Raw genomic sequence first — 27,111 nt, 5'->3', positions numbered from 1 at the left:
GTAGGGTTATAAGGACTTTTCTGAACAATTTGACTGGAGAATTTCCATAATTCTACAGTAAAAAAGAATTTTCACAAGTGGAAAACATTCAAGACAGCTGCCAAACTTCCCAGGAGTGGGTGTCCCTGGAAACACACCCAAGGTCAGAGTGCAGTGCTCAGAGAAACTGCAACAAATCCCAAGAACTACACCTCAGACTCCACAGGCCTCAGGCAGCATGTTAAATGTTGAAATTCATGATGGTACAACTGAACAGTATCGCTTGTTTGGAATTGTAAACAAATATCAACACAGTGTTTTAAGTTATGTGTTCGTCTGAGGTTGAACCATATTTTTAAACCTAGTATGGACTAGATAAATTATTATTATGTCTTGATACATAAAATCTTAGAATTTCTTTTTCACATGACACAATTTATGAGTCGATGAATTAGTTGTGATCCGGATTTGTTTGTTTCACTGCACAAAATGTGAAAAATGGGAAAATCCAGTTGTTGAAAACATGCATCTCCAGTATTTTTAGTTGTATATAGAAGATTATTTAACTGAGTCAAAAAAATCAATCATTGCCCATTTACCCCTTTGATAATTAGCTGATATAATTTTGCATAATGACTTGGATGAAGTGGCCCATTAGATATTTTAATTGGAAATATGTGGTTAATAGCAGCAGTTATATCAGAAGTTTTTTAACAGAAAACTTTGTGCTGAAATATAGCGGAAAATAACATTTATAACGCTCGATCTTATAAGTGTTAAAGCTCCCAGTACGTTTTTTGTTACTACTTGTGTACTTTTCCTTTGTCATTCTTTTTCTTTATGTAGGATTTCGCTGCACTTTCCACCTTATCTTACCTACAAAATCATATCTTTCAGTTCTTTGTAGAAGACACAACTGTGATTTAGGACAATGTAACTAAAGTTGACTTGCTGATGTGTAGCTACCTCATATATGTTGTTGGCATATGTTTTTGCATATAAACTGAAATATCTGAGGTAATGAGCAAACACTGATATACATGTAGCATCGGTCTCCTTATTCCAGAACACGTGGAACTGCTCCTTTTAATACCAGGCATCAAAGTGATAAAAAATACAAAAGAGAGTCCATGTTTTGAGCTAATTTGGAACTAAGTGAAAGCAGCATCACTTAAACCTCTTCCACAGTTGCACTCCGACACTTAAACCTGTATGCGACAGCTGAACAGGGTAAACCCCTCTGCGACCTGGTGAATTAGTCATGACCCACAGCCATTAGAGCCTAATGTAAAATGTCTGCACGTAATTACCATCCTACACCGTAAACTTGTTTACAGCACCAAGATGAGAAGCAAAACGAGCACCCGGGGCTTGAGTCCCCCCCCCTCCAACCTCCTCTGCATCAGAGGTACCACATGACACATACTCCTTGTTTCTCTACACACACATATACACACTCACAGGCAGAGAGACAAGAACACACTATCACCAATATTGCCAGAGGCAGCAAAGAACTGGGACAAAATCAAGTCGAAATAAAAATAAAACTCTTGTCTACGGTGTATTAAGCAGCGAACGTGGCGCACGACGCTGCCTGTGCGAATTGAGCAGCCAGTTGATGTTGTTTACAGCAGCAGCTACGCCTGCATTTGATTCATCCTCAAGCAATCTGAACACATGTAAAACATTTTACAAATGCGCAAATGACAATCTGAATGGTTATTAATATTTTACGCGCAGAACGCCAACTTCACAGATCTTCAGACGGCTTTCTGCGCATACAAACGTCTCAAAATATTTGAGCGTCTTCTGCCTTGGCGGATAAATATGTGCACGCTCACACATATCCAAAAAAGCTGCGTTTAAGTGCTGAATAAAAATCAGGTCATATAGAGTGGATTACAGAGGTGTGTAATTTCTAGGAAGACTTTTTTTCCATCTAAAGAATAAACATTTTCTCCTCCCTTGATTAAAGCTCAGACATTTCCCCCCTGTATACACTCTATACAGCACTATATACAGTATGGTTTTAAATGACTGAGCACAAGGATAACTCAAAATACATTTGAGACCAATTTCTCTCCACAAAAAAAAAAAAATGTTATACTGAGAGGAAGGAAAACACGCAACCCCAGTTTATTTTGATGCAGCTTTGTGACCCAAATCCGAGCACTCGTTGAGGCAGAGAGGCAAACGAGGGAGGGAGGGGCAACATGCAGAGGAAGCACACACAGTACCCGTGTGTCAACACTCGTCATTTTTCATTACATATTTAAGAGTAGAGTTAGGTGGGTGGGTGAGACAGAGAGAGAGAGAGAGAGACAGAGAGGGGAACAAGAGATGAGTGGGGGGAGGCAAAAAGAGGGATGCTGGGTGGGCGAGAGAGCAGGGGAAAGATGATGTCCTGCTGTTCTCTCTGCTCTTGATCATTTATACATCACAATGCACTGGTGTGTGCAACTATGTGAGCGCGTGCGTGCGTGCGTGTGTGTTTTCGTACATGAGCACGATATTCTCGACAAAGCTTCAGTGAGATGTCACATCAGTGAGACGCCCCTCTTCATGTACCCTACCAACATGTGTCACAAAGTGTGGGAGAGAGCGCAGGGATTCGGTGACGAGTGGAGTGGAGTTACTGTGCCGTTTGGATCATTTGCATGTAACCTAATTAGCTGCATGTGCCATAAATCACTACATTTTCTGCACATGCAATATAGTAAACTGGAGTACACTGGATTTGTTGAATTCCTCAATGGAGCAAATACAATGCAGATAGTTGTTTTAAAGATACAGGCTGCTTGTTCAGCTGGAAAGAAATGCTGCTGCTGTTGAATTTTTCAAGTGGATTTTTTTTTTTTTTAAAGAACGGATCATCACTATTTCATTCCCATCTTTTTTAGCTGCAGGCAGAAATATCTGAGACCTAGCTCTTTAAATCATTGGTTCTCAAACTGTGGCGTGGGCCCCACTGGTGGGGCATAGAGCCACTGCAGGTGGGGCAGGGAAAACCAGAGAAAAAATACAGGAGTGAAGCTAGGTAGTTCTTCTTTTGTTGGCTGTTTCCTTAAGGGGTCGCCACAGTGGATCATCTGCCTCCATCTCACCCTATCCCTCGCATCCTCCTCTGTTACATCAGCCCTCTGCATGTTCTTTTTCACTACATCCATCAATCTTCTCTCTGGTCTTCCTCGTTTCCTCCTGGCTGCCAGCTACATATTTAGGTTTGGCCGACCTAAGCTGTCCATCTGATAAATTGAATTACTAATCCATGTCCATTCTGGTCACTCCCAATAAACACCTTAACACCTCCAGGTCCACCTCCTGCCTTTTTGTTAGTGCCATCGTCTCCAAACCATACATTATAGCAGGTCTCACTTTCCCTTTCACTTTTACTGCTATCTTTCTGTCACCAGTTACCCGTTACACTCATCTCCGCCCACTCCACTCAGTCTACACTTTTCTTTACCTTTCTCGTGTACTGTCCATTGCTTTGGGTAGCTGTCAGCCTGTCAATCACCACTGCAAACAACAAGAAGCTCAGTAGGGAAAATGATCGATATTCTCTCCCTGAAAAAAAAAATCACCTGGATGCTTTTATCAATAGCAGTTGTGAGCAGTGATGTTAGACACTAATACTGCTATATTTTTTGTAATTTAACTAAAAGGCCTAATAGAGGATATAATTGAAATGATTAGAAAGTCCATCTGAAATTGTTTCATATAATATTCAAGTTGGTTTGTTTTTTTGGTTACGCATTATTGGCAGACATCTGAAGACGTCACTGTGAGCATAAAGAACATTTTCCAGCGTTTTACTGGCACTTTGTAGATAAAAAGATGCATTTTAGAAAATAATCAGAATTTTTCATTCATAATGAAAAGAATCGTTAATTACAGACCCGCTGAATTATTTGAGCTGTACAATTAAATGCTGTTACATTTTCAGAGCAATTAAAACTATACTTGATTAGGGTTCCTTTATAGTTGGCTTGTAAAAGTCCACACAAGCAACAAGGGAAACAGACTGTGAGCTTTCAGAGCCGACCAATTATCCAGTTAATGTTCAGCTTAGTGCAGTTAGCGAATCAAGTGGACCGCAAACACGTTTACCAATTAGAGGTTTTAAATCATTTCTTTGAGTTTTTGTGATTAGAGGGAGCTGAGGTAATGTTTCTGAGAAACATTAAATGTGTAAACTTTGAAAGTAAATGACAGGAGGTTAATTTACCACCTGATATAGTCATCATTGTAGACATGACTGCTGCAGGCCGGCTGAAAATGTAATCAAAAGCCTACACAAAACAGTGTTAAAGTATTCAAATATATTCAGCTTAAACAGTCTCTGTAGTCTGAATAAATGGAAGAGCTACAGGCAGACACTGACTGCACAAGGGTCCCGCTGTGTTCAGCCTTGTATGATCAGCTAACATCAGCTCACATCTGTGCCCACCACGGCTAGGACCAGGGAGGGTTTTATCTGTGAGGAGATTTATTGGCTGGCGGAGCCAGGGAGGGAATCTATAGGGGGAACAGGAGGAGTAATCTGTCAGGAAGACAAGGATTACAGCAGGTGTGCCTAACAATGCTAATGTAAGACAGAGAGTGAAAAAGCTAATGTGAGAGAGAAAGAAGGAAGCTTCTTTTGTAAAGCTTATTGTTTGTAATTCTCTGTCTGTGTGAATGCATGCATGTGTGTGTGTCTGTGTGTGTGAGACATTGGACTGTGGGTTGGAGAGAGATGAGGGGACACAACATCATAATGACCCTTTGGAGAATGAGGGTTTCTGGGTGGCTGGGTGGACACATCCTGACAAGGGCTCCGTGTATGTGTGCGGAGAAGTGGGAGTGATGGATTGTGGGTAAATGGAAGGAGCTGACGCAGAGGAGCGATGACTTGCCGGGAAAGAAAGACGTAGGTATAGGGCTCAAATCGGTGCAGGACTGGGGAGGAAAGGTCATCAATCACTCTGGCGTCTATCGAGTGGGTCTAGGTGTTCGGGCTCGGTCCCTGTGGGCCATCAGTGGGGTCTTGCATGTTAATTAAAGCCACAAAGGCCTTGACATCAGCAAACAGGCTGCGGTTACACTGGGGCATCATGACTGAAACAGCTCAAAGAGCGGATATGAAAAGTCAAACACGCACATGCAAACTCATTTCACTGACATAAATGGAGGAGAACGCAAGAGTGTGTTCAGCATTAAAACATTTATGATACACAGGCTCTCCTCTCCTCTCTTCTCTTCTCTCTTCTCTTCTCTTCTCTTCTCTATGCCATGCCTGTCCATAGAAGGTCAAGCAGTGGGGGGAAATAAGTGAGCGCTGGAGGGAATAGGCGAGCAGGGTCTCACTGCTGCCCACTAATGAATATGAATGAAATGTGGAATCAGTCTGCATTTGTTGGAGTGTGTTGGTATTATATGTTTGTGCTTGTGTGTGTGGGTGTGAACTCGAGCATCTGCCGTTGAGCCATTAGTGAAAACAGGTAACATTAGTTCATTTAAGTAGTAGTAAAAAGGGACATAGACAGCAGGCTGGTGCAAAGATACTATTAAAAACGTACATTATTGGGTTTTCAACGGCGTTGTCTCAATCCTAACAAGTGTCACATGCCAAGGACACGAAAACAAGAAGACAGGGCCTCTCTGATGCTATAAATCATTTCTCTGTGGCTTTTTGTTCTACGCTTAGTGCTTCCCTGCTCATCCCTCATCCCGCTTTCTCCTCCTCATCCTCTGCTAGGAGAGAGAAAGGGAAATTCCCTGTATGCATATAGTAGCTCCTGCTATGCACACACACACACACACACACACACACACACACACACACACACACACACACACACACACACACACCTAGGTATTTAAACTAATTAAGGTGGAAGCTCATGATGTATATGTCTGCAGAATACACACACACAAGCATACACACACATATCAAACAGCTCCAAACAGCCGTGACAGACACTTTAAAAAATCCCTGCAGCATATCCAAACCCGTTAATCCTGTCTTTCTCATCCCTCCTTTGCCTACTTCATCTTTTTCTTTTCTCTTTCGCTCTTATGCCTTTTCTTTCTCATCTGACTCCCTGAATGAATGTCTTGCTCTTGTCTCAGTGACTCTGGCTGCAAACCTGCTGCCAACAGCCTGCATCCCTACACCTGCTGGCAAGCCAGAGAGACAGAGAGAGAGAGTGTCAGAGGGACAAGGTACACAGCTTGAAGTCAAACACACAGCAGGAAGCTGAGACATAAATGAGTGAAAAAATCAAGGGAAAGCTAATTAGAAAAAGTAGGGCCAAGAGACGTGTGCTGTGTCCTTTAAACAAACGGAGCAGTTAGAAATCATCAGAAAGGCTAGAGAGGGTGATAGTAAGGTGGAAAGAGAGGTGGTAATGGGTCACTGTAAGTGTATAGATGGCTTTGTGGATGGATGGATGTATGGATGGATAGATGGAGAATAGAGGACTGAATGAACTACAGATCAGAGTACTCACACAAGCAGGCATCCTCGACCCGTTACCGACAACTACTTCTCTGCCTCGTTAGCTCCTTCGCCGCGGTGACATTGCTACAGCCCCTTCGCAGCAGTACCCCAGGGTAAATCTCTTCCTGTCTGCCTCCTCTCTTTTTCTTCTTATCCTTTTTTTTAATCCTCTGGGGCTTCTTCCCCCTTCTCCTCTCCCTCTTTTCTTCCCCTCCCCCTTCCTTCTCCCACTCCTCCACTTTTTTCCACTACACCTTTTCTCTCTCTATCTTCCTCTACAGCCGGCTTCCCTCGCTTTGCTTGCCTGGTCCGGAGAGTCTCCTGCGAGGTCCTGCTGTGTCCAGTGCAAGCAGGGAAGCATGCCTCTCTCCCTTTCTTATTGGCTTTCCATCACGCTGATCATTCCCGACACACTCTCTCAAAAGCAGTGCCGCGCTTTATTCCCCGTTCTCTCACTGTGTCTTGAGTATCGTCTTGCCTTCGTCCTATCTTTGTCTCTCCTTCTCTTGCCTGAGTGAAACTGAGAAAAAAAAGGGGGAGGCTTCAACCCCACTAAAGTGCAGCGCCAGGACAAAGAAAGAGAGGCAGAAAGAAGAAGTAGAAGAGGCAAAGCTGTGCAGCCAATGGCACGAGAGGAAACCAGAAAGAGCGCTGGAGACAAAGAGTGGAAATAGCACAGACAGAAAGATGGGATGGGAAAAGTGGGGGAAAACACATGCACACCCACTCATTCACCATCACACACAAACAGAGCACTCCGGATTTAGACCTATGACTTCATCAGTTCAAGTCCGCATGCATACACATAAATGCAAACAGCGTGCACGCGCAATTCGGGCGTGCACGCTGTCAGACTTGCTGAGTGCTCCAGATATAGCCTCATGACTTCATCGAAGCGCTAACCCCTCCTCTACCATCGTCCCGCCCTGCTTACGAGACGGGGGGACTCATTCATATTGAATCAAGCTGAAGGAGAGCGCGAGAGCGAACATTCGGGACAAGACTGGGAATATTCCACAGATAGATGGTTAAAGAAAGAGACAGCTGATGGAGAGAGAGCAAAGTGCGAGCTATCCTCTATGCATGCTTTCAGAAACAGCCTTTATCCTTCACCTCTGCCTCCTCCTCTTTCCCTGCCAATTTATGGCCTTTTAAACATAATTAAGAAAGACATTTCTCTTCTGCATGTCTTTCACCGCCTACCAGCTTCAGTCAGTTAACGACATTACCAGTCTGACTTTAAATAAACACACACACGGTGTTCAGGCAATTGAGTGAACCACTTAGGCAGCACACTGAGCTGCCAATCATACAAAACATAAAGTGGACTACCAAAACCTGGCTATTCCTAAAGTTTTTGCTATTACAATCTCAGCTGTATGGAGACTTTTCAAACCTCCCTGCAGGAGTTGCTTCTATACAGAGGTACCCTAATCAGACCTGGCTCCAGTTTAACCACAAAGGGATTAGATGGGGTTGATGTTAGGGTTTTGTGTGGGTCAGTCTTTTTTTTTAAGAGAGAGCACATAACAATAAAAATAAGAAGAATAACCAAGCAACACATGACACGAAGAAGCTGACGTCAGCACCATCTCGCCAACGCTTCACAGGATCACAGTATCACTCCAAGACTGTCACAAAATAACTGAGCAAATGAACAAATGCAAAAATATTAATGACTCAGTAGTGAAAGAAAAAGCACACTCATACAAGAATAAATAAAGTTTTTCATTTATCTATTACTGCTGTTTAACAGGCACTGTTTAAAATAATCAAAAGGGGAGAAAATGATCATCACAGTCCACAGGAGCTGGGGTGCTCACATATACTTTTGAGGATTCGGCTGCATGAGCAGGCTTTGATTACAGTGCACTCTAGTGGCAGTGACTAACAAAGCAAAAATTCCACCCTGTGGCAAAATAATCTCAGGTACGATCGCACACACAGAAACTGTGATGCAGGTTGCTGTAAAACAATTTGCTGCATACATGGAAAAGCTCCATGTGGCTCCACAGCATCAAATATCTTCTGAGTCACCTTGTTTGTTCTCATTTTTAACACCCTGTGTTGGTTTGAAGGCCAAGCTGTCCAGTTTTTCACATCAGGCCCCAAACAACTTATCACCATGAGAGCAGCTGCACAAAAATCCCAGCGGATTCATGCTGTCCCCTGGACGACATGCTAAGCACTACATCTTAAATGGATATCGAAAGTATTGCAGAAAATATTCTTTTAGTTATTTATGTATGAACATGTATCTAATAGAGTGAATGTAAATGTTCTGTTTTTGTGATGTATGAGAACAAGAGTCTTTCAGACTTTTTCATTCTGATTGTAGCACATAAAAAGTCATGAGCCTAAAACCAAGCAGAGGAATGCAAGACTGCACACTGCAGATTTTAAAGAGCTGTTGGGTGAGGTGGGGTGGTGGTGGTGGTGGGGAAGCTGTAATGTTATAAGTGAGAGAAAGAGATGCAGTGAGGGAATAAAGGATAACAGGGAGAGCTATCCTGAGATGACCCTCCCCTCTTCTTTCCACTACACGCTTTATCCATTACCGCTGAGAGAGACAGCCACTGAAAGTTTCTCAATCCTCAGAGATGGAAGAGGGTGGAGGGACTTTCTTTCTTTATTTCACTCTCTTTATCTCACTCGCACACATACAGCTAATGTTGCTGTAGTGTTGTTGTTGAGGGAAGTCAAAAAGGAGGAAGACAGGAGGGATGGAGAAGAGTGGGAGGATAAGAGGGATGCTCTGAGAGAGAAAGAGAGAGAGACTATAGTGGCACTTAAAAGAGAAAGACGGAAATAAGATAGACAGAAAGACACCGAGACAGGAAGAAGAAGGAGAGGGGGTAACAAGCATGGCTGAGTGCGAGTGAGCATTTACACAGATTCTATTTTAAACTCCATTTTCACCCGATTCTTTAACAGCTGATTACACATGTCAGGACCTGACTGTTTCTTGGACTGAAACCTCCAGCCCCTCTTCTCGTTTGATTTCATTTGACACATCTTCAAAGTAAATCCTCAAAAAAAAGTTTTAAAGTACTTAGATTTTTAGCATTTCATGTTCACAAGACTTTTGCTCTGTCTGTGCTAAGCTTCCAAATACACATACGTGTCTCATACACATGAAATTCATGCATGCCATGCATCGGCGCTAACGTTTCCACACGAGTGTATAGGTTAATATGCAGGTTAATGGAATCCCGGAGCGGCTCATATCAATGAGGGCTTGGCCAGCTCCCCTCATTAGCAGCTACGCTGCCCTCAGCACACTGTCAGCTCAACAGTGAGACGTGAAAACCAAGACTGTGGGATACTGTCAAATGACTAAAGGCCCCATAGGTCCTCAGTGTGGAAGTGAAGCATTAGGAATAATTGTGGAGTTTTAGCACAGTCTGTGAACATACAGACTGAATAATAACGAGGCTGATGCTGTTCTCTGATGATTAGTTAAAACTCCTGAATCCGCAGCAAATGTTTTACACACATGCAGTTTATAAGGTTCCCATTTAAAACTGTGTGTTTGCTCATTTACAGAAGGATTATCTGCTCAACATGTATGTGTGGGTTCTTGTCTGTTTCATTAAGAATGTCAGTCATTAACTCTTTACTCATGTCTATTAGAAGTAACCCTTGAAGCTCTATTTAAATGAGCAGTTTCTGTCATATTTCAGGGCTGCTTATACAACAAAATGACTGGGTTTGCATCAGAAGTGAGTGAGGGTGGCCCTTGCCTATGCAGCTACCCTTTGAAAAACCTTGAAAGTATTCTAATGGTTGTTAAACCACATGTTTATTGAAATTCATCATTAAGGGTACAGGGAAGGTCATCAAAATATCGCCTCCACAGGGGAAGAGTTATAAAAACAGAACAGCAGCAGCATGGTTTTAGTAAAGATTTCTGTAATGTCCTCCCTACCTGTCATGGTCTCTGCCAACACCCCAGACACGGATGCTGCTGATTGGCTGAGAGTGGAGCAAGCTGCGATCATCAGGGTCAACAAGAGTTAACATGCGATCCTGAAGCACTAAAAGCATCCCTTTGCCCTGCAAGATAGCAACCAAGGATACATCAGTGCTGTCATCCACAAGCCAGCCAGAGGTTTTTGTGAGGTAAGTTATATAACTTGTTGTGACATGATTTAAAAAACACAACTTGACAGTACTTTGAAAACTATAGGGAAATATTTTAAATGAAATATAGCCAGGAACAACGGTTCACTGACTTCACATATACATCAGAGGTTGTGCACTCATAAACCTTCTTCCTACATTTGTATGGCTATGTGTGCCTGCGAGCCATTTTCAGTTGGACTCAAGGAACTATTATGATTTCATGGTCAACAATCACATCACACACACACACACACACACACACACACACACACACACACATCACTATAATTTAATTAATGCACTATTTGTGACATCATTTCAAGCAAATGTCTAATAGCACAAAATTATAAATTCATGGAACTTGATGTAAGCAGCCGGCAGTAACACTGGTTCTCCACTGACACGCAGCAATACTGACTCATAAACATGTAAACAGTGGCATACTGTATGTTGAGCTGATCTCTTTTGGACTGACCTCTCCCCAGACACCGGCTGAGTCTCGTATGTCCCTCCTGCAGTAGGACAGCTGTCTGATACAGTGGTGGACAGCCACGCTGCTCCTCCCTTCACACAAATCCTGCTCGGCCATCTCCACCCAGCCCAGAGATCTCACTGGAAATGACTGAAAGAGACACAAACACTGTGATATCGCTAATAATCAGCACAATAAATATGTGTACGTGTGTGCATAACTAGAGCACACGAGTCAGGTCCAGGATGTCACGCCACAGACTGTCATGATCGAGTTTACTGGATATGTTTGGTGATCATTTTAAAATTGGTTTAAGCACCCTGGTTGTTTATTTAAAACCTGCATAAGTGCTCGTGTTTCTTGTTGTTGAATGCTGCCATGATTAAAGATCTCAGAATGTAACATGATGGTTAGAATCTTATTATAAATACAAACAAAGGTGCACAAAACACTTCAATAATTGCTGTTATCATTTATTTTAATTTTAACCAAGGTACACGAGCCCATACAGCGCATGAATATGAGACACACACAGAAGTTTCACTTTTAATTTAATAATGCTTACAGTGGGAGAGCGTAGCGTGCAGGAACAACTTGCCACAAATGAGCCATCAGAGACGTAACTGAGGGTTGTTTGACGTGAAAGGCAACACATGAACTATGAAAGACTGTGTGTGTTTGTGTGTGCGTGTGCGATTTTGTGTGGACTGCCTCAGGTCAGCAGCTATCACCATCCTCTCTTCTCTTCCTCGCTCACTAACATATCAAGGAGTTTTTTTCTGCTGAGAAGAGGAGGCATTTCTTAAGCTGTCACACACACCCACACACACAATCTCTTTTCCACTGGCCATAATATTCTCTTTGGGTTTCTTCCTCAATAAACTTTCACACTTTCTAAGTTCATATCTGAATCCCCACAATTCCCTCAGAGATATCTAAATGGAGTCGGGGGGGATCCAGACAATACGAGAACATGCACACAATATAAATAATTTTGCTGTAATATACTCAATTTTGTTCCATCTAAGCGAACAACTTCCACTCAAAAGACTGCTCTCTCTGTTGTTCTTTATCTGAATGTTAAGTAGCATCCCCTTCCATTAGCCCATTAGGCTGCCTGCTCTTATATTCAGTGATCACAGCTACTCTATGCTTAAGCATGTGTACATAAAATTCGTCCACAGGGGGGCAGTTAAAAATACTTTTGCTGTGGATGCATTCACCATCTGTCAGTTCACAAAGTGACCACTGTGTGGCACTGCAGCAAACAGAAAGAGAGAGCAAGGAGCAGGTGCATTACATCATTGCATGAACTGCCTGGTGACTTCCTCTCATCAGCAGTATTTTCTTTTCTTTTTTTTTTTTGAAAGGTTAAAGTTTTTAAACTGTATCATAAACGCCTGTAACTTCGTCCCTGCTGGCTATAATAAACCACAAGAAAACAAATAATCAAACTATAAAGAATGCTCTCTATTCAGTGAGCATTTTTATTTAGTAAAAATCCCAGCATATTATAGTAATTTAAGATGTCATTATTAAGCCTGTGTTATTATATGTTGTTGTTTTGAACTTACCATTGCCTCCGGATCAGAGAATGTGCTGTTGAGGTCCACTGTCTCTAGCTGGGCAGGAGGGCTGCAGAGAAACATCAGGGATTAAAATAACAGCCACATTAAAATAATATTTTACACTTGAATACATGCAAAATATCACGACCGAGGCCTTGCTACACAAGAAGAAAGTCTGTAGCACTGAGTGTGAGTATGTCTGTGACTATTACTTGAGCTTGAGTGAAGCATAGCGGAGAGTAGCTCCTTCAAACGCCTTAAGACTGGGATCAGGATAGACTGGATAGTCCTTCAGATCCTGGAGCATGAAAAAAAAAACAGATATTCAGAAAGGAAATAAATCTTTGTTTGTATTTTTAAACAACCCACTTCTCCTCAAATAAAAAAAGAGACAGTTTCAATAAGTGCGACTTACGTTGGCTGTGCAGGTGGTGGTGGTGTTGAGACTTTGTACAGAAGAGGTGATGTCATTGAAAGGGGTAGAGGAGGAGGATGAAGGGGAGGGGGAGGATCCAGAGGGCGAGGGGACCGGCTCCACGGAGCTGTCGGATATCAGGCTGCTGGGGCGCTGTGGGAGAGACAGATGGGTGACGACAGAGAGACCGTGAGCTGCACAAACAGAATGATGATGGAAGGTACATCATTGATCATCAGCTGCTTTCAGATATGGAGGATTCTTTCTGAACACAACACAGAAGATGGTAAAGCCTGTCTTTTCATTTGTGTTGGGGTTTTTTACAAGCCACTTCGTGGACTTTTTCGATAAAGCAACATTTTTTTTAAATGAATTTGTAAATTGAAGGTTTTTCAGACCTTTCAACCACATCTTACTGTTCATCAGCATCTGCTTGTTGTTATGTAGAAGGATGTGGATCGACATCTCCAAAGGAAGAAAATTCCACATAGCGAACATCTAAACATAAATTTCTCTCAAAAAAAATGCAGGGAACCTTTTAAAAGTATCTGTATTAATACATTATTTTTATACATCTGCATCTACATCTGTTTTCTGTGACTAACATTCAGCAGAATTAAATCCTGACTGACTGGGGACCGAGAGCGTTAAGATACATAATGCTGTGAAGACCTTATTCATAAAAGATCTCATTGTACTTTTAAAGGTGCTTTTAATCTTTAGGTCTGTTTAGTTCTCTGGGTCCTCTCACCTCATTGGGTGGCTTAAGCGAGTCCTGTGTGACCTGTTGTGGGTCATTCTCAGCATCATTGCTAGAAACGGTGTGTTGGTTGCTTGAGGCAACAGGTCGGTCGTACTGCGTAGTGCCGGTGGGCACGTGCCAAAAATAGACCTCTGATGAGTCAGAGATCTCCCGCCAGCCTGGGGGCAGCTCCCCTTCAACCCATACATCTGCTGCAGGATGACAGTGACAAATAAACACATACTATCATTCAGATAGTATTACACACAGATAATAAAGCAAACAAACAAACAAAACCAACAAGATACACACACATATATAACACACAAACTGCTGTGGCCAAGATAGATGTGGTCAGCCTGTTCCTGAACTTGTGCTTTATACTCTACAATGATACTTTACTACAGCCAGCCCTCGTCTTCTCTTCTTCCTTTTTTCTCTTCCATTTTCACAAACTGCTATCTGCACTATCCTGTCCTTATGCCCATCCTAATCACGCTCTGCACCACATGGGGCTTACAGGGGGCTTAAAGGTTCCAGCAGTATTTCACTGGAGTAAGTGACTTGCTTGCTTAATGTGATGCTTTTGGTAAATTTCCAGATCAGACAGTCTGTAGGAGGTAGAGAGATGGCGAGAGAGGAGGAATGAAAGGAGGGTGTAATTGAGGCATGATTAAAGGCTGACACAGATATGCAAATTTTTCAAGGGAACGATCAGATGGAAAGATAAACACACACACAGATATATATACTGAACCTGTCTCTTTTGGAGTCTGTGGAGAGGGTGACTCCTGAGATAGGGTGGTCCAACTGGAGTCTTCATCTTCTGATGGAGTCTCGGGAGTCAGATCCATTCTTAAGCCCACTTTTGGAAGGCCGGTTTCTGGCTCAGGCTGAGGAGGGGGCGCCCGATTCCTGGTAGGTGTGGTCTTCTCTGCAGCTCTGGCCTGTTTAGGTGAAGAGGGTGGGTACTGCTGAAGAAACTGGTTCTCGTTGTTGGGGTGTAGCTCCACCTTGATCACCCGGGGCTGGGTGCTTCGGGGAGGCTTTGCAGGGCTGCGTGGGCTAGCCTGAACCTGGGCGCAGAGCTCCTCTTTGACCTGGGCTGGAACTTGATTCTGCAGGTGGTTGTGGTTGTCTGGAACCCACTCTGGGCTGTTGCTAGAAGAAGAGGAGGTGGAGGAAAGAGGGGCTTCGACTACCACAGGTAGCAATGGCTGTCTTGGTGTCGGTGTGGGCTCATCATTTTCTTCATCCTCCTCCGCCACCGGCTCAACCTCCTCCTTCTCTTCCGGGCAGGTTTGCTTGCTGCTGGCCTTCTCCTCCTTCTGACTCTCCCTTTCTTTCACAGGACTAGCCTGTTCCTTCTCTGGGGAGGGCTGCTGCTTCTTTTCCCCCTTGTCCTCTTTGTTTCCCTGGTTTAGGTCCAGATCCCAGCCCTTTCCATGGTACTCCAAGAAGCTCTTGGTCCTTCTTCGAAAGGGCGGAAGCTGCGAGTTATCTTTCTCAAATTCTAGCCAGTCTGAAGTGGGATTATTGATGAGATCATTGTCAATTTTTCCCTCTGTATTGGCCCTGCTGAGCTCCAACTGCTGGCTCTCAGCTCGTCTCTGCATGTTGGCACCATTCTTCGCCAGTTTCGGGTTAGTTGTATTAAACAGCGAGGAAGAGGAAGAAGAGGAATAAAGGGCGGAGCTGGAGGAGGACTTGGTGGGAAGGCCGCGTCCCCTGGTTACAGGTTGGTTTTTAGACAGCAAAGCCAAGTTGTCGCTTATCCCCATGGCGCTGCGCACGCTGGTCATCGCGTACCTCTGGCGGCTCTTCGGCAAGGTGGCCGAACTTCCGGTTTCCATGGACTCCTTGATGACATCTCGTCCAAGCAGCTGATTGTATGATGAGCGAAGGCTGAGAGAGGTCGGAGGGGTGGCAGAGGCCCCACTGCGATTCGCTAGACCAACGGTGGAGGGCGAGGAGCCAGAGCGGGAGAGGGGAGGAGTTTTTACTGACATCATGGCTGACTGGAAAATCACTGCAGAGATAGAGCTGATGGGAGAAGAGATGCCCTGTTAGAGGTTATGTAACACATTAAAACCTGACCTGCAGCTTTATATCTAATTATTTTTTTTGCCAGTATTGATTAAGCATGAAGAGGAGCTATTTTCGACTTCTGCCATGTTTGCCACAGCAGATTTTTAACACCGGATGCTCTTCCCGACCCAACCCCAAAAGGGTTCACTGACTATACTACCTTAAAAAAGTCTTGGTGATGTTTTGGTCTTTCCAAATGAGGCACTTTGAGCTATGTAGTCTAATTTAAAAAAGGTTTATTGAGTCAAATAATATATGGATTGACAAAAACATTACATAAAACCACATTTATTATACACTTATTTAACATATGTTTTTAAAATGAAAGATTTATAAATATCAACCAGCCCTGAAGCCTTACTGCTCACTCACTTTATTCTAAGAGCTTTTTTTGTGGTTGCAAGATTATTTTACGCCCACTTACTCTACAACTGCCTATTGTTTAGTCACTGGGTTATTATATTTTTAAAATCCTTGTTTCTCTGAACTCTCCTGCTTGCATGCTTTTCCCAAATGATTACTTTTACATATTACATGATATAATATTGCTTTTTTAATGCTGCCTGCTTGGAATAACTGCTCCCTGAAATCATTTAATGTGCAACATTATCAGGCTGACACATTTCCCCAGCCTCACAACTGATCATCTCTCTTCCTGTGGCTTGACCAGTCTCAGAGGCTTTGATCAATGCACGATGGTGCAGATCCTCTTCCAGCCTCACACCCCTTTTACACACAAGGTGTCACTTCTGAAGTGTTAAAAAGAAACACTGCATCAAAGTCATGTAGCTGGAATGCATTTGTATGATATCTGGAGTGAGTCAGACCCTCAATGTATTCAACTAGGACTGACATTCAAAGCCCGAGCTGAGCGGTAAGCTGGTCTGTGGGGAGGAGAAGTGCCAGCCAACTCCTGCTAACTAGCTAGCTGTGTCTCTTTTATCTCTGGGTGGATCAGCTTTGTGATGCAGAATGCAGACAGATGGATAGAAACAAAGACAGCGGCAGAAAATCACCCTGCTCTTAAGATGTGACACGTTTTTAGATAATTTAATTAGGCTACCACCCTGCAGAAAGCTGGTAAACAACTAATAGAGGCAGGGAAAAACATGCCCAGACACGCAGTCTTAATGTATAAACATCTTTTCACAAATGCACGCATCTCAAACAATGCTGGAGTCATCACTGGCAACTCTACTTAGAAACATGGAAAAGTCAGACACAGCAGATTTCAAAGCCTGACAAGATCTTGGGAAAAGATGGAGGCGGTAAGTTAAAGAGAGCAGATTCCCAGGACAGTGCGCTTTTGTCCATGCGGGGGCCCCTATCTGCTCTCCTCCCTCTGGGTGGCTGTTGTCGCCTCTGTAACCCAGTTTGTGCTGAACCTGCACTCCTCTCTCCACGCCTGTGACTCAGACATAAACACAATCAAGTCAGGTCAACAGGTGCAGACTACCTGTGCCATGCCATGTCTCAAGCAATGCTCTTTTTCTACTGTCATGTAAAGATCCTTAAAGTCACATTTTAATGCTATGTCCTAAATTCTGTTGCCTGTAGTTTCACATACAGATGCACTAATATATGACTAAAACACACAAAATGGGACATCTGAGCAATACAAGCCTTAAATTAGATGGCAACAAAATATGCTGCAACCTACTGAATATAAAAATCCTAACAAATACACTGATTGAATCAACACAACTCCAAATCATCCCTTTCACCCATATTTGTGTCGGGTATGAGCCGCAGACAAACTGGATAATCCTAAACAGAGATAACGGCCTTTTCTTTTCCTTCTCTTCTTCCTCTACAACAGCGCAGCCAGGTCTATGCCGCTTAAATAAAAGTGGAGCAAGGAGAATATGTGAAGGGAGTGTGTGGAGGAGAAAGGATGGTTATAAGAGGGATAAAGCGGGGAGGATGACACAGCAATTTGCTGGACAGTGAGGGCACAGTTAACGCACAGAGGTAGTGAAACTGTTGTCCTCAATAAATCTGTTGTGCTGTGTAACAGCAGAGGTCATTCATGAGATGCACAAGATGTTAGCAACGTGGATCCTTATTAAACAGTTGAGTCTCAGTCTCAGTTCATGCTGCTGATACTTGGCGGCCGCTGCATTGTCTGTTGTGATGATGCAAAATGTGAACGTGACACCAAAGTTAGTGAGGAAATGAGCAGATTTACATGGATGACAAAGAAGACTGCTAAAAATTTTAAAAAGGTATTGACAGGAAAAGCATACTAGTACTAGTTTTGGAGGTAAGTGTTAGATTATGACTCTTTTTTGCTCATTTGTTGCCTATAGTGGGGATTACATAAAAGTGTTTTCACCTAAAGGTCATCAAAAAAGGAAAAGATCAGTTTCTTGTGTGTTATAGCTTTAGACATTAACACATAATTTCTAAATATATATATGTATAGATGTGTTGGGAAACCAACTTGTTATGGTGGGCCCTCCTTTCCTCAGCGCAGAAGCAAGTGCAACAGATGAAAGCTCAAGCAGGAGGGGAAATGAACTTGAAAAAGTCGATGATGTCATGGGTGGAGTATTCTAGCTCCCCGCTTCTTGCTGCCTCCTTAATAAACTCCCCTCACTGACAAATCGGAGGCACCCCATCTTTAAATCTAGCGAAATGCGCGGATGGATCGCCGTAAATGCCATTATTGCGGAAGATAATCTGTCAATACGTGAACAGACGCAGTGAATCTTTAGCATCCAGCCTCCCCTCCTCTCTCTCTAGCCCCATCACCACCACCACCAGCACCACCGCCGCCGCCGCCGCACTGGGAGGGGAGCGCATCCCATCGAGAGCATCTATTTACATCCACTCACCGCTTCGGTCAGCCTCCGGGGCTTCTGCGCTTGCTTTTCCGCCGACGACACAGACACACACTAGTGAGCAGGGCTGAAGTCAGCGGCCGCTTTTTAACTGCCGAGTCCGCCCGTAACAGCAGCCGGCCGCCCGTATTATCATATCACATCACATCATAAACCCTCCCAGCCCGGCTCCTTGCTCGCAGGCGGCCAAGCTGCGCTTTCTCTCTGCGCCAGAGGATCCCGGAGTGGCGTGGCGCTGTGGAGCTCTTCAGCCAGCCGACCAATCGGAGCCGAGAACGCAGGACGCTCGGGTGCACGGAAGGAGACGCAATCGCAATCAATATACCGGTGTTATTTTGCGACTCAGGTAATGGAATCACACATCATCCGACTCTTACGTCATACAGAAGTCTGAGGAAAAATGCATGGCTTCTGGTGCTCGAGCACACCTGACTGTGATTAAAAAAGAAAAGCCATTTCCAAGTCTGACAAATGTTGTTTTGCAACACTGAATACAGAGAAACTACCATTTGAAGCCAGTTTTGTGATGAGTATTAAAATAATGATTAAAAAAAAAAAGCCAGGCAGCCTTTAAGATCGTTTTTTTTATTTAAATGTGCGCGTTTGACAACACAACATCCTCCTCACAGTGCATTCATTTTCCCTTTGGTTGGTTTATCACAAGCATGCAGTCTTTCTTTTACAACGGCAAGCCACACTGAACCGTTTAACCTAAAGACATAATTATATTATATTATTTAAGGTTAAAATATAACATTCATGTGAAGCACTTCCTCAGTTTCAGAGGTTTAAAGTTGGCATTATTGTCTGCAGTAGACAGAAGATATCAGATACCTCTCTGTGTGTGATTAATTCCTTATTAGCAAGGAGGGAAACTAGTAACCACCTGATCCACCCAAAAGGCATATACTGGAGAACTTAGCAGAGGGAAGCTTGTAAGAAACAAAACTGTAGTGTACAAAAACAAATGACAGATGGCTTTCTTCTCCGATTCCAAGACCTTTTGCTCCACAGCTCTTTCTGACATAAAAAAATAACTCACATCTTTTAAAAACTAAATAAAACTTGTTTCTTTTTTGAGTATAAAAGCAATTCACTCCAATTCAGACCTCACACACCTAACACACTTTGACCTTTCCCAGGTTTCTGAAAACTCATTCATACTTTGAAATACATTCCTCAATCTGTCATGCGGCAGGCTCGCGGTATTTATCCTATTCCTACAGTCCACTGGCAGCTTCTTCTCTCAGTGCTCGGAGAATGGAGATGGAGGGGTATGGAGGATAACGATGGGAGCCCGCTGAGGTTCCCGGTGCTCCAGGAGTGAGGCAGGGGAGGGAGGGTGGTGGGTTGACTTGTGGAGGGAGGGACACAGCTTGGCAGAGGAGAGAATGTCTTTGAGAAACATGGAGCTGAATGGATGGACCGCAACACTGATTCTTCTGCTACAGATGGAGACAGAAAAGGAAAAATAAAAGTATTATCACTGTTGTTTGGCTCACTGAAACTGTACTACAAAAATGCAGTGATTAACACTAGTGCACATTTTTTGCATCCTTACTATAGGTTTCATTAGGAGGCCTCAGTAATCTCTCAGCTTGCTTGTTGCCCGCTCGAGCGGCTTGTTTGTAAAATTTGATAGCTGTCCTCAAGTTCTGCTGCACAACAAAGCCGCTCTCATAGCAATTTCCCAAGAAGAGCTGGGCAGTGTCATCCTGAGAACACAAGGAAACATGCGATTCAAGTAGGTAAACCTTCCAGGGCAAACTTTAAATGTACAGTCAGCAAAACTAGCCCTAAATGAATTGTAAAAACAGTAACTGATTATAATCTTTAACACAACTGCACCAGAAAGTTGCAAAACATTTGTAACTGCAGATTCTTTTAATTATCAAAAACCAGGAGACTGTCGGGATCTTTTCCTATCAGATATCCCGACAACCTCCAGCATGATCGACTCTAAAAGGGGAGGCGATCTGTGAGATAAAGCCATTGATTAAAGTCTAGAAACATCTAAAGGAAGCACTCACGCCACTCTCTGCCGCCATCTCCAGGTTCTGGATGGACTTACAACCATATTTCACTGTATCCTGGGCGTAGATGGAGGCCAGGCAGAGCTGAGCCTGAAGAGGAGAAATGGAAAGTTGATTTAATTCAATAAGGAAGCGCCAACATCAGCAAAAAAATAAAAAAATAAAAAATAAACCTGATACATGCTGATAGCAGTGAATGTGCTTGAATAACAAATAAGAGATGCTTAAAGATAGAAGGAAAAAAAGACTCCAGGTGGAGTTTGAGCCAGTTGTTTGATGCTTTCAGCTTATTTAATTTTAAAAGGCAAAAATCTTGGAATGTAAAAAAAAAAAAAATATATTATCTCTCAGTGCTGAGATAATAGAGGTGGAGAGAGCCAGCAGAGGTATCAATAACAGTCTGTAAACAAATGCTTTACTTTCTCAGATAAGTTTTGTTCCAGGGAAAAAATATGAATGAAAAATTGTATTTGCATGATCAGCTATTTGATTTCTACATTTTTCAAATGTAACTCTAGATAACTGACTACTTTTCCAAATACAACATGCTGAATACTTCCATATTGAATTGTTGTTTTTTTTCAATTACACAATATAATATATAAATGTACTAGAGTTGCAATGGTACTCTGGGAGAAACTGATCATGACTCTTACCTTGGTCAGCCCAGCTGCAGCAGCTTGTTCCAGAAGGTCGATGGCTGTGCTCAGCTCCTCTGGACTCTGGTGCCCTCTGCTGGTCAGGAGCAACTTTGCACAGCGGTACTGAGCTTGTCTGTGGCCACTCACGGCTGCCTGCCTATAATAGTGCAGAGCCTTAAAGAGACATCACAGGAGATATTACAATAATGCAATTAGGAAATTAATATAATAAGAAGTAAATAATTAATGCTTAATTTTATACATTTACATGGTTCACAAAAGCAAAATTTTGCTATAAAAGTGAGGGCTGGGGTCTCACCTTCTCCTTGTTCTTGCTCACTCCTCTTCCTTTCTCATAGCACACTGCCACGTTAAACTGGGCTTTGCTGTAGCCCTGCTGAGCTGCAGCGAGAAAACAGGTGAAAGCTTCCTGGTGGTTTTCCCTCTTGGCGTTTTCTATACCTGTTGTACACAAGGAGATATAGAACAGGAAATAAGGGAACATACAGGAGGAAAAAAATAACCGTGCAAAGGCCATTTCATTTGACTCCAACAGCAGTATGTGTTAAGTTTATAAGTGCGCTGATAAATAATTACCAATTATGTTGAGGACAACAGGAACGGCGACGTCTTCCACACGTCTGAGGTTCAGTGCTGCTGCTGCCAGCCTCTCTTCATCAGACAACATTTCCTGGAAACATTAAAGAGGATAAAAACAGAATAATAAACATAAGACAAAAGGTCAAGTCTGTTTTTTGAAAGTACAAAAAAAAAAAACAACCTTTCTTTAAAGTTGACAAACTAAATGATGAAGATTCACCTCATCACTGGTGTCGGGTTTCTCTGCCTTGTCTTGGCTGGCGTCATCCTGCAGCGGACAGGAAGCTGACAGGAGTTCATCCTCTACAAGTCAAGAAGTACTTGATTGATTTTTCTATTTCATAAAATATAAATTAATAAAATGTTTTTTTTTTTTTAAAAAAAAGATACTTTTAAGCAATCTTTAAACTATGACAATCACAGAACCAACCTGGTATAAGTGCATCGTGGATCAGGAGTTCCGTCTGGTGGTCAGAGATGGCAGTCAGATGGTCCTGTGTGCTGCTGCTGCTGTCACTGTCACTGCTCTGAGTTGGGGACTGATCTTGGGTCTGTCTCTCTAGCATCCCCTGCAGACACAGCACATTCCTTCCTCTGGGCAGGACATCATGTCTTGATACTGCGCAAAGAGAGCAAAAGCAACAAAATAGCCAGGACACAAGTTAAAAGATAGAAGTGGTTTTTTAGTGGAAACAGTTACATGTCCACTGTATGAAACGATTTTGCCACGGGATCTGCTTCATGTACATCTACTCCAAAGCTACAACAATGCAGAAGAACTCACAGATCTCTAGTAGGATGTGGTAGCCACACTTGTGTAGAGTGGAGGGTGCTGCCAGGGCTCCAGGGCTTGGACTGGGCTCTGTGCTTGAGGAGAACTGGGAGTGGATCCTCCTGCAGAGCTGCATGAACAGAACTGCTGCTGCACCCTGCAGACAAACAAATGAGAACATCTGATGTAGGAGTAGTGCACCCTTGCCTGGAATGGCCAACCAAGTGTGACAGAGAGGTTTCTATTTCAGCTAAAACTCATGAGTAATCGGTCCATGTGAATAAAACATGAAAATTTCAGAGATAGTGGACATCCGTCTTATGACAAAAGCATAGTGCAGCTATTGTTTTGCTTGCAGCAACATGAGAGCAAACTGTCCTCTGGGGTAAATAGCTGGGTCTGACCTGCTGGCCCACTGATGTCTGCCCTTGCTGTATCTTAAAAAGCAGTTACAAAGTGAAACCACTGAGCTGTGCTAAAGGAGTCAGAACACACTGAATGCAGATACTGTGGATTTCAGCAGTGTGTGCAGCAAACTGTGCAGCTCTTGTGTTGATGATGTTGATGTTTAGCAGTCGTTTTAGTGGCTTTTGTCTTGAAGAATGTTACCATCTGAATATATTAAATCAATAGCAGCCGTCACATGTGTCCTGACAACTTTCTTATTAGAACATGAAGGTAATTCCTGATAAAGTTAATGACACAGAAAAAGTGATGCAGGACATGATAATAAATATGTTTGGTTACATGTTTGTATTTCAAATGCAACAACACATTACTTACCCATCCCACAGCATCCAGGGCCGTGTAACGTGGAAACTCAGCATACTTGGACTGAAAGGTCCTCTGCTTCCTCCTCTCTCCATCCTCCTCTTCCTGAGATCTGCGATAAACAAAGCAGAGAGTAATGAGAAAAAGAGGATTTGCACAGGATTCTGTGCAGCAGTCAGGTGAAAATATTAGTACACCCTTTCAACAGCTAGTACAACCACCTTTAGCAGCCGTAACTTGAATTGTTTTCTGTATGACTTTATCAGTCTCTCACATCTTTGTGGAGGAATTATGACTCACTCTTCCTTCTCCTTCTACAGTTCACTGCATTTATTTTTGCACACCTCTCTCACGATCCCGCCACAGAAGCAGTTAAGCAGTTAAGGTTTTTTTTCCATAGGACTGCACAAAATCCTGTGAAAACTTTCTTTTCCACATGTCTGTATTTCCAGTCTACTGTATTAAGCCACTGCATGAAATCTGTGTTTGAGGCAGGCAGCTTTGTTTCTGTTCCCTTGACTTGCACTGTTCATACACACACACACACACACACACACACACACACACAAAGCAGAAGCTTCTGGATGACGCAACCAGCTGAAAGGGCAGCAGCAAGGGCAAAATAGGTTCAAAGTGGGGCTAAAGAAACAGGAAAGGACAGCAATGAGGGCAGAGTCTGAGGTTTTACCCTATTTCAAAGGTTCTTTTTTCGTAACCTGATGATATGGCCTGCATTTTGAGGGCAATAAAGTTTGGACATCAAAGGGAGATGCTCAAAGCTCGCCTTGTATATTCCTTTCCCCTTACTTTCTAGTCTTCCATTGTCCTATTCCACAGCTAAAGTGAACAGGTAAAAGAAGAAAGGAGGCGTGGAGAGGAGGAGTACCTGTTGTCAGGGGGGTGTCGAGAGGTGGAGAGGACAGCTGAGCTGTTGATGACCTCGTCCTCCACATGGTGGTTTTGGGGCAGTCGCAGGGTGTTGTTGCCATGATATCGATGCAGAACTGAGCAAAAACGGCAGAAAGTTAGACAATGTAATTAGGAGACAGCCTCCTCAGAACTACAAAGCATTCTCTGTAACTTACTTATCACGGCCTAATTACTTCAGTTGTTTATAATCATTGAGAGACAGATCATTTTGCACCGCAGCTGGACCGCTATGCACTGCAACCACAATAACAACAACGCATTTCTAAAGAACCGACATTGCCTTTAATAATTATTCTGAAACCTTTTTTCTGAACATTTAGATCGAATAATGAGCTAAGACGTGGGCAGTGCAATCCAGAGGGGAATCCAGATGTGTTGGCGTGTGGCACACACGACAGGTAGTGTTGGGGTATGTTAACTCTGGACTCTGTGAAGTAGGTCTTCGTGCCATTGACAATGAATGGATTAGCAAGTTTTGCAACAGGAGCTAACCCTAGCTTTTAGCTCCGTACAACAGATTAGTAACTTTAATAACCCGAGTTTTCTGTTAATAAACGCGTGGTAAACTCCGAAACGTTGATAATAATTAACTTCAGTGTAGAAAGAGAAAAGAAAAAAAGGGGCGTTCTCGACTTTTCTCTCACCTCTTCCAACAAAACCGTGGAGCCTCCACATGGTGTGTCTCTAACGGCTCCTTTATATGAAAGGTTATGTCCGCACTGGCCTGTTTAAGTTATCTGGGGTCCGTACGGCTCCATACCGCTAACGGATTTCTTCCAGTTCTGGTGGTAAATAAAAACCCGTCACGAGTTGTGCCGTAAAAATACCGACCCGGAAGTGGAGGGTGGCGGGTTTACGCAACCGATGCACCTGCAGTTGCATCTTCACAGCACCCACTTGCGGTGTATGAGGGTATTACACGTTCAGAGCACTTAGACGCTTAGGTTTCTGGAAATTTGAGAAGTTTATTGTCATGTGATAAGTTATTTCATTTAGTGAAGAGAAAAACAATGTATATATTTTTTGTTTTCATGAACTGAGTCACCCACAGTTTTTTGTATTGTAGGAACTGTGCACTGATATTATTATTATTATTATTATTATTATTATTATTATTATTATTATTATTATTGTTATTACTGGATATCTCCTAGGTACTACATGAAGACTGCAGATTTGTATGAGGCCATATTATTGTTCTTCTTTTACACCATGTGAATATACTGGATTTTTTGCGCATTGCTGTTCTGTGTGTCTTAGTAGTTATGGACCATCTCTTTATTTCTCCTGTCGTTCCACAAACAACGATCGCTTTTTATCTGGGGATACATGAAGATAAAATTGAATTACATTAAGTGATTTTAAGATGTTTAATTCCAAGGCAAAATTATTACTTAAACAAATGCAAATCTGTGATCACTAAAAATGATCTTCTGTTGTTCCTAACAGATGTTTATAAAAGTTTATCATTTATTGGTACTAGTTACTGTTGTTTCTATTGTTATAATTATTTTTGTTTTGTCTTTTTTTCTTTCTTTTACATTTTTTTTTCCATATTTTTATTGATATGTTATGACTTCAAAGCCTAGCTATGGTCAAGATCGGCATGTGAGCTGTGGCTAGAAGTCCTGTGTACAGTGCAATGCTTGATGGTATATTATAGCAATCTTAATATATCCTCACTGAATACAATGAAAAAAATGTTTTGACACTGTGGGTAAGCGAAGAAGGCTCAGCAGTAATCTGAACAGATCTAGATCTGTTCTACTTTATTTAGCTTTAGATTTGAGATGATTTTCTGCACAAAGACAATGTAGATTGAGACCAGCTGCAATGTTTAATCCTGGTGACAGATGACATTAATGCTTTTCTTGTAGCAGATCATAACACCATCTAAGAGACAGAAGAAGAAATGTTACTGCAGAATCCAGCCATTAGTGAGTAAATGAGTTAATCATTTACCACAACTTTAATTAAAACGCCTCCAATGAGTTGTGAAGTTAACTGACAGACCAGAGAGGACACGGGGGGAACACAACCAACAACAAAAACTCAATTGAAAGACACCCCCCATAAGTTCTTGGTAAAGTTTTCTTTAATCTTAAGGTTCAGTGGCAACAAGACTTTGTAGAAAGACTATTATCTTTGCAGTACACTGGCAAAAGTGTGAGCTATATTTCATATTGCATCCACAGCAACACACGGCTTGACTTTTAAATACGAGGGCACACGTTGAGATATTGACTGAATAAATAAGCAAATGCATGTGATACAGTCCATACTTCACAATTTATTAGTTTATTATTGCAGCAGGGCTTAAACAGTTTTTAAATAATTCTAAAAATTACAAGTTTTTTTAAAGAGTCTGCTCATTAGGAAAGCAAAAACTGACTTTTTAATGAAGTCCCTGCATAACTGATAGTATCTGATTAAGGATTAACTGCACTATGGGCCTTTTTTTATATTATTATTATTTTTGCATCTGTAGCACTTCTCTCACACACATCAGCACTCGTAAGACCTGCTTAAGATTTCCAAGGATCAGAGTGCCCACTTGGTAAGGTGGTCTCACGAATAAGGAGAATAAGATGCTCCTGATCTGAATCATTGATGAATTGAGGGGCTGATCTAAGCAACCATCCAGAGCT

The 27,111-nt window shown here is 42.5% G+C and overlaps 2 protein-coding genes across 4 annotated transcripts in view; both read right to left on the bottom strand.

The window, feature by feature from the left end:
- apbb2a (amyloid beta (A4) precursor protein-binding, family B, member 2a) overlaps positions 1–19,064 on the bottom strand; it is a 35,612-nt gene extending 16,548 nt beyond the window's left edge. Inside the window, exons 1-8 of one of the 3 annotated variants that reach the window (XM_005467668.3) lie at positions 18,711–19,064; positions 14,543–15,828; positions 13,795–13,997; positions 13,044–13,196; positions 12,841–12,926; positions 12,635–12,695; positions 11,064–11,210; positions 10,392–10,519 (exon numbers count right to left, since the gene is read on the bottom strand). In XM_005467668.3, coding sequence (XP_005467725.1) covers positions 10,392–10,519; positions 11,064–11,210; positions 12,635–12,695; positions 12,841–12,926; positions 13,044–13,196; positions 13,795–13,997; positions 14,543–15,797 — 2,033 coding nt within the window. In that variant the 5' untranslated portion in view covers positions 15,798–15,828; positions 18,711–19,064. The remainder of the gene's footprint in view (positions 1–10,391; positions 10,520–11,063; positions 11,211–12,634; positions 12,696–12,840; positions 12,927–13,043; positions 13,197–13,794; positions 13,998–14,542; positions 15,829–18,710) is intronic. The other 2 variants (XM_005467667.3, XM_005467666.4) reach the window with 2 other exon arrangements.
- Positions 19,065–19,282: 218 nt separating this feature from the next.
- dele1 (DAP3 binding cell death enhancer 1) lies at positions 19,283–25,322 on the bottom strand. Its single transcript, XM_003444564.5, has 12 exons — positions 25,108–25,322; positions 24,420–24,537; positions 23,546–23,645; positions 22,775–22,919; positions 22,421–22,609; positions 22,211–22,293; positions 21,988–22,081; positions 21,710–21,852; positions 21,406–21,564; positions 20,747–20,839; positions 20,278–20,431; positions 19,283–20,161 (listed from the first exon to the last, which is right to left on the bottom strand). The coding sequence occupies exons 1-12, from the start codon at positions 25,136–25,138 to the stop codon at positions 19,926–19,928; spliced, it is 1,545 nt and encodes a 514-aa protein (XP_003444612.1). The 5' UTR covers positions 25,139–25,322; the 3' UTR covers positions 19,283–19,925.
- Between the last annotated feature and the right edge of the window lie 1,789 nt (positions 25,323–27,111).

Source organism: Oreochromis niloticus, linkage group LG2 (assembly GCF_001858045.2).
Source record: "Oreochromis niloticus isolate F11D_XX linkage group LG2, O_niloticus_UMD_NMBU, whole genome shotgun sequence".
In the NCBI taxonomy this organism is placed as follows: domain Eukaryota; kingdom Metazoa; phylum Chordata; class Actinopteri; order Cichliformes; family Cichlidae; genus Oreochromis; species Oreochromis niloticus.
Note: the sequence above shows the minus strand (reverse complement) of the source record. Positions and strands in the feature narration are given on the sequence as shown.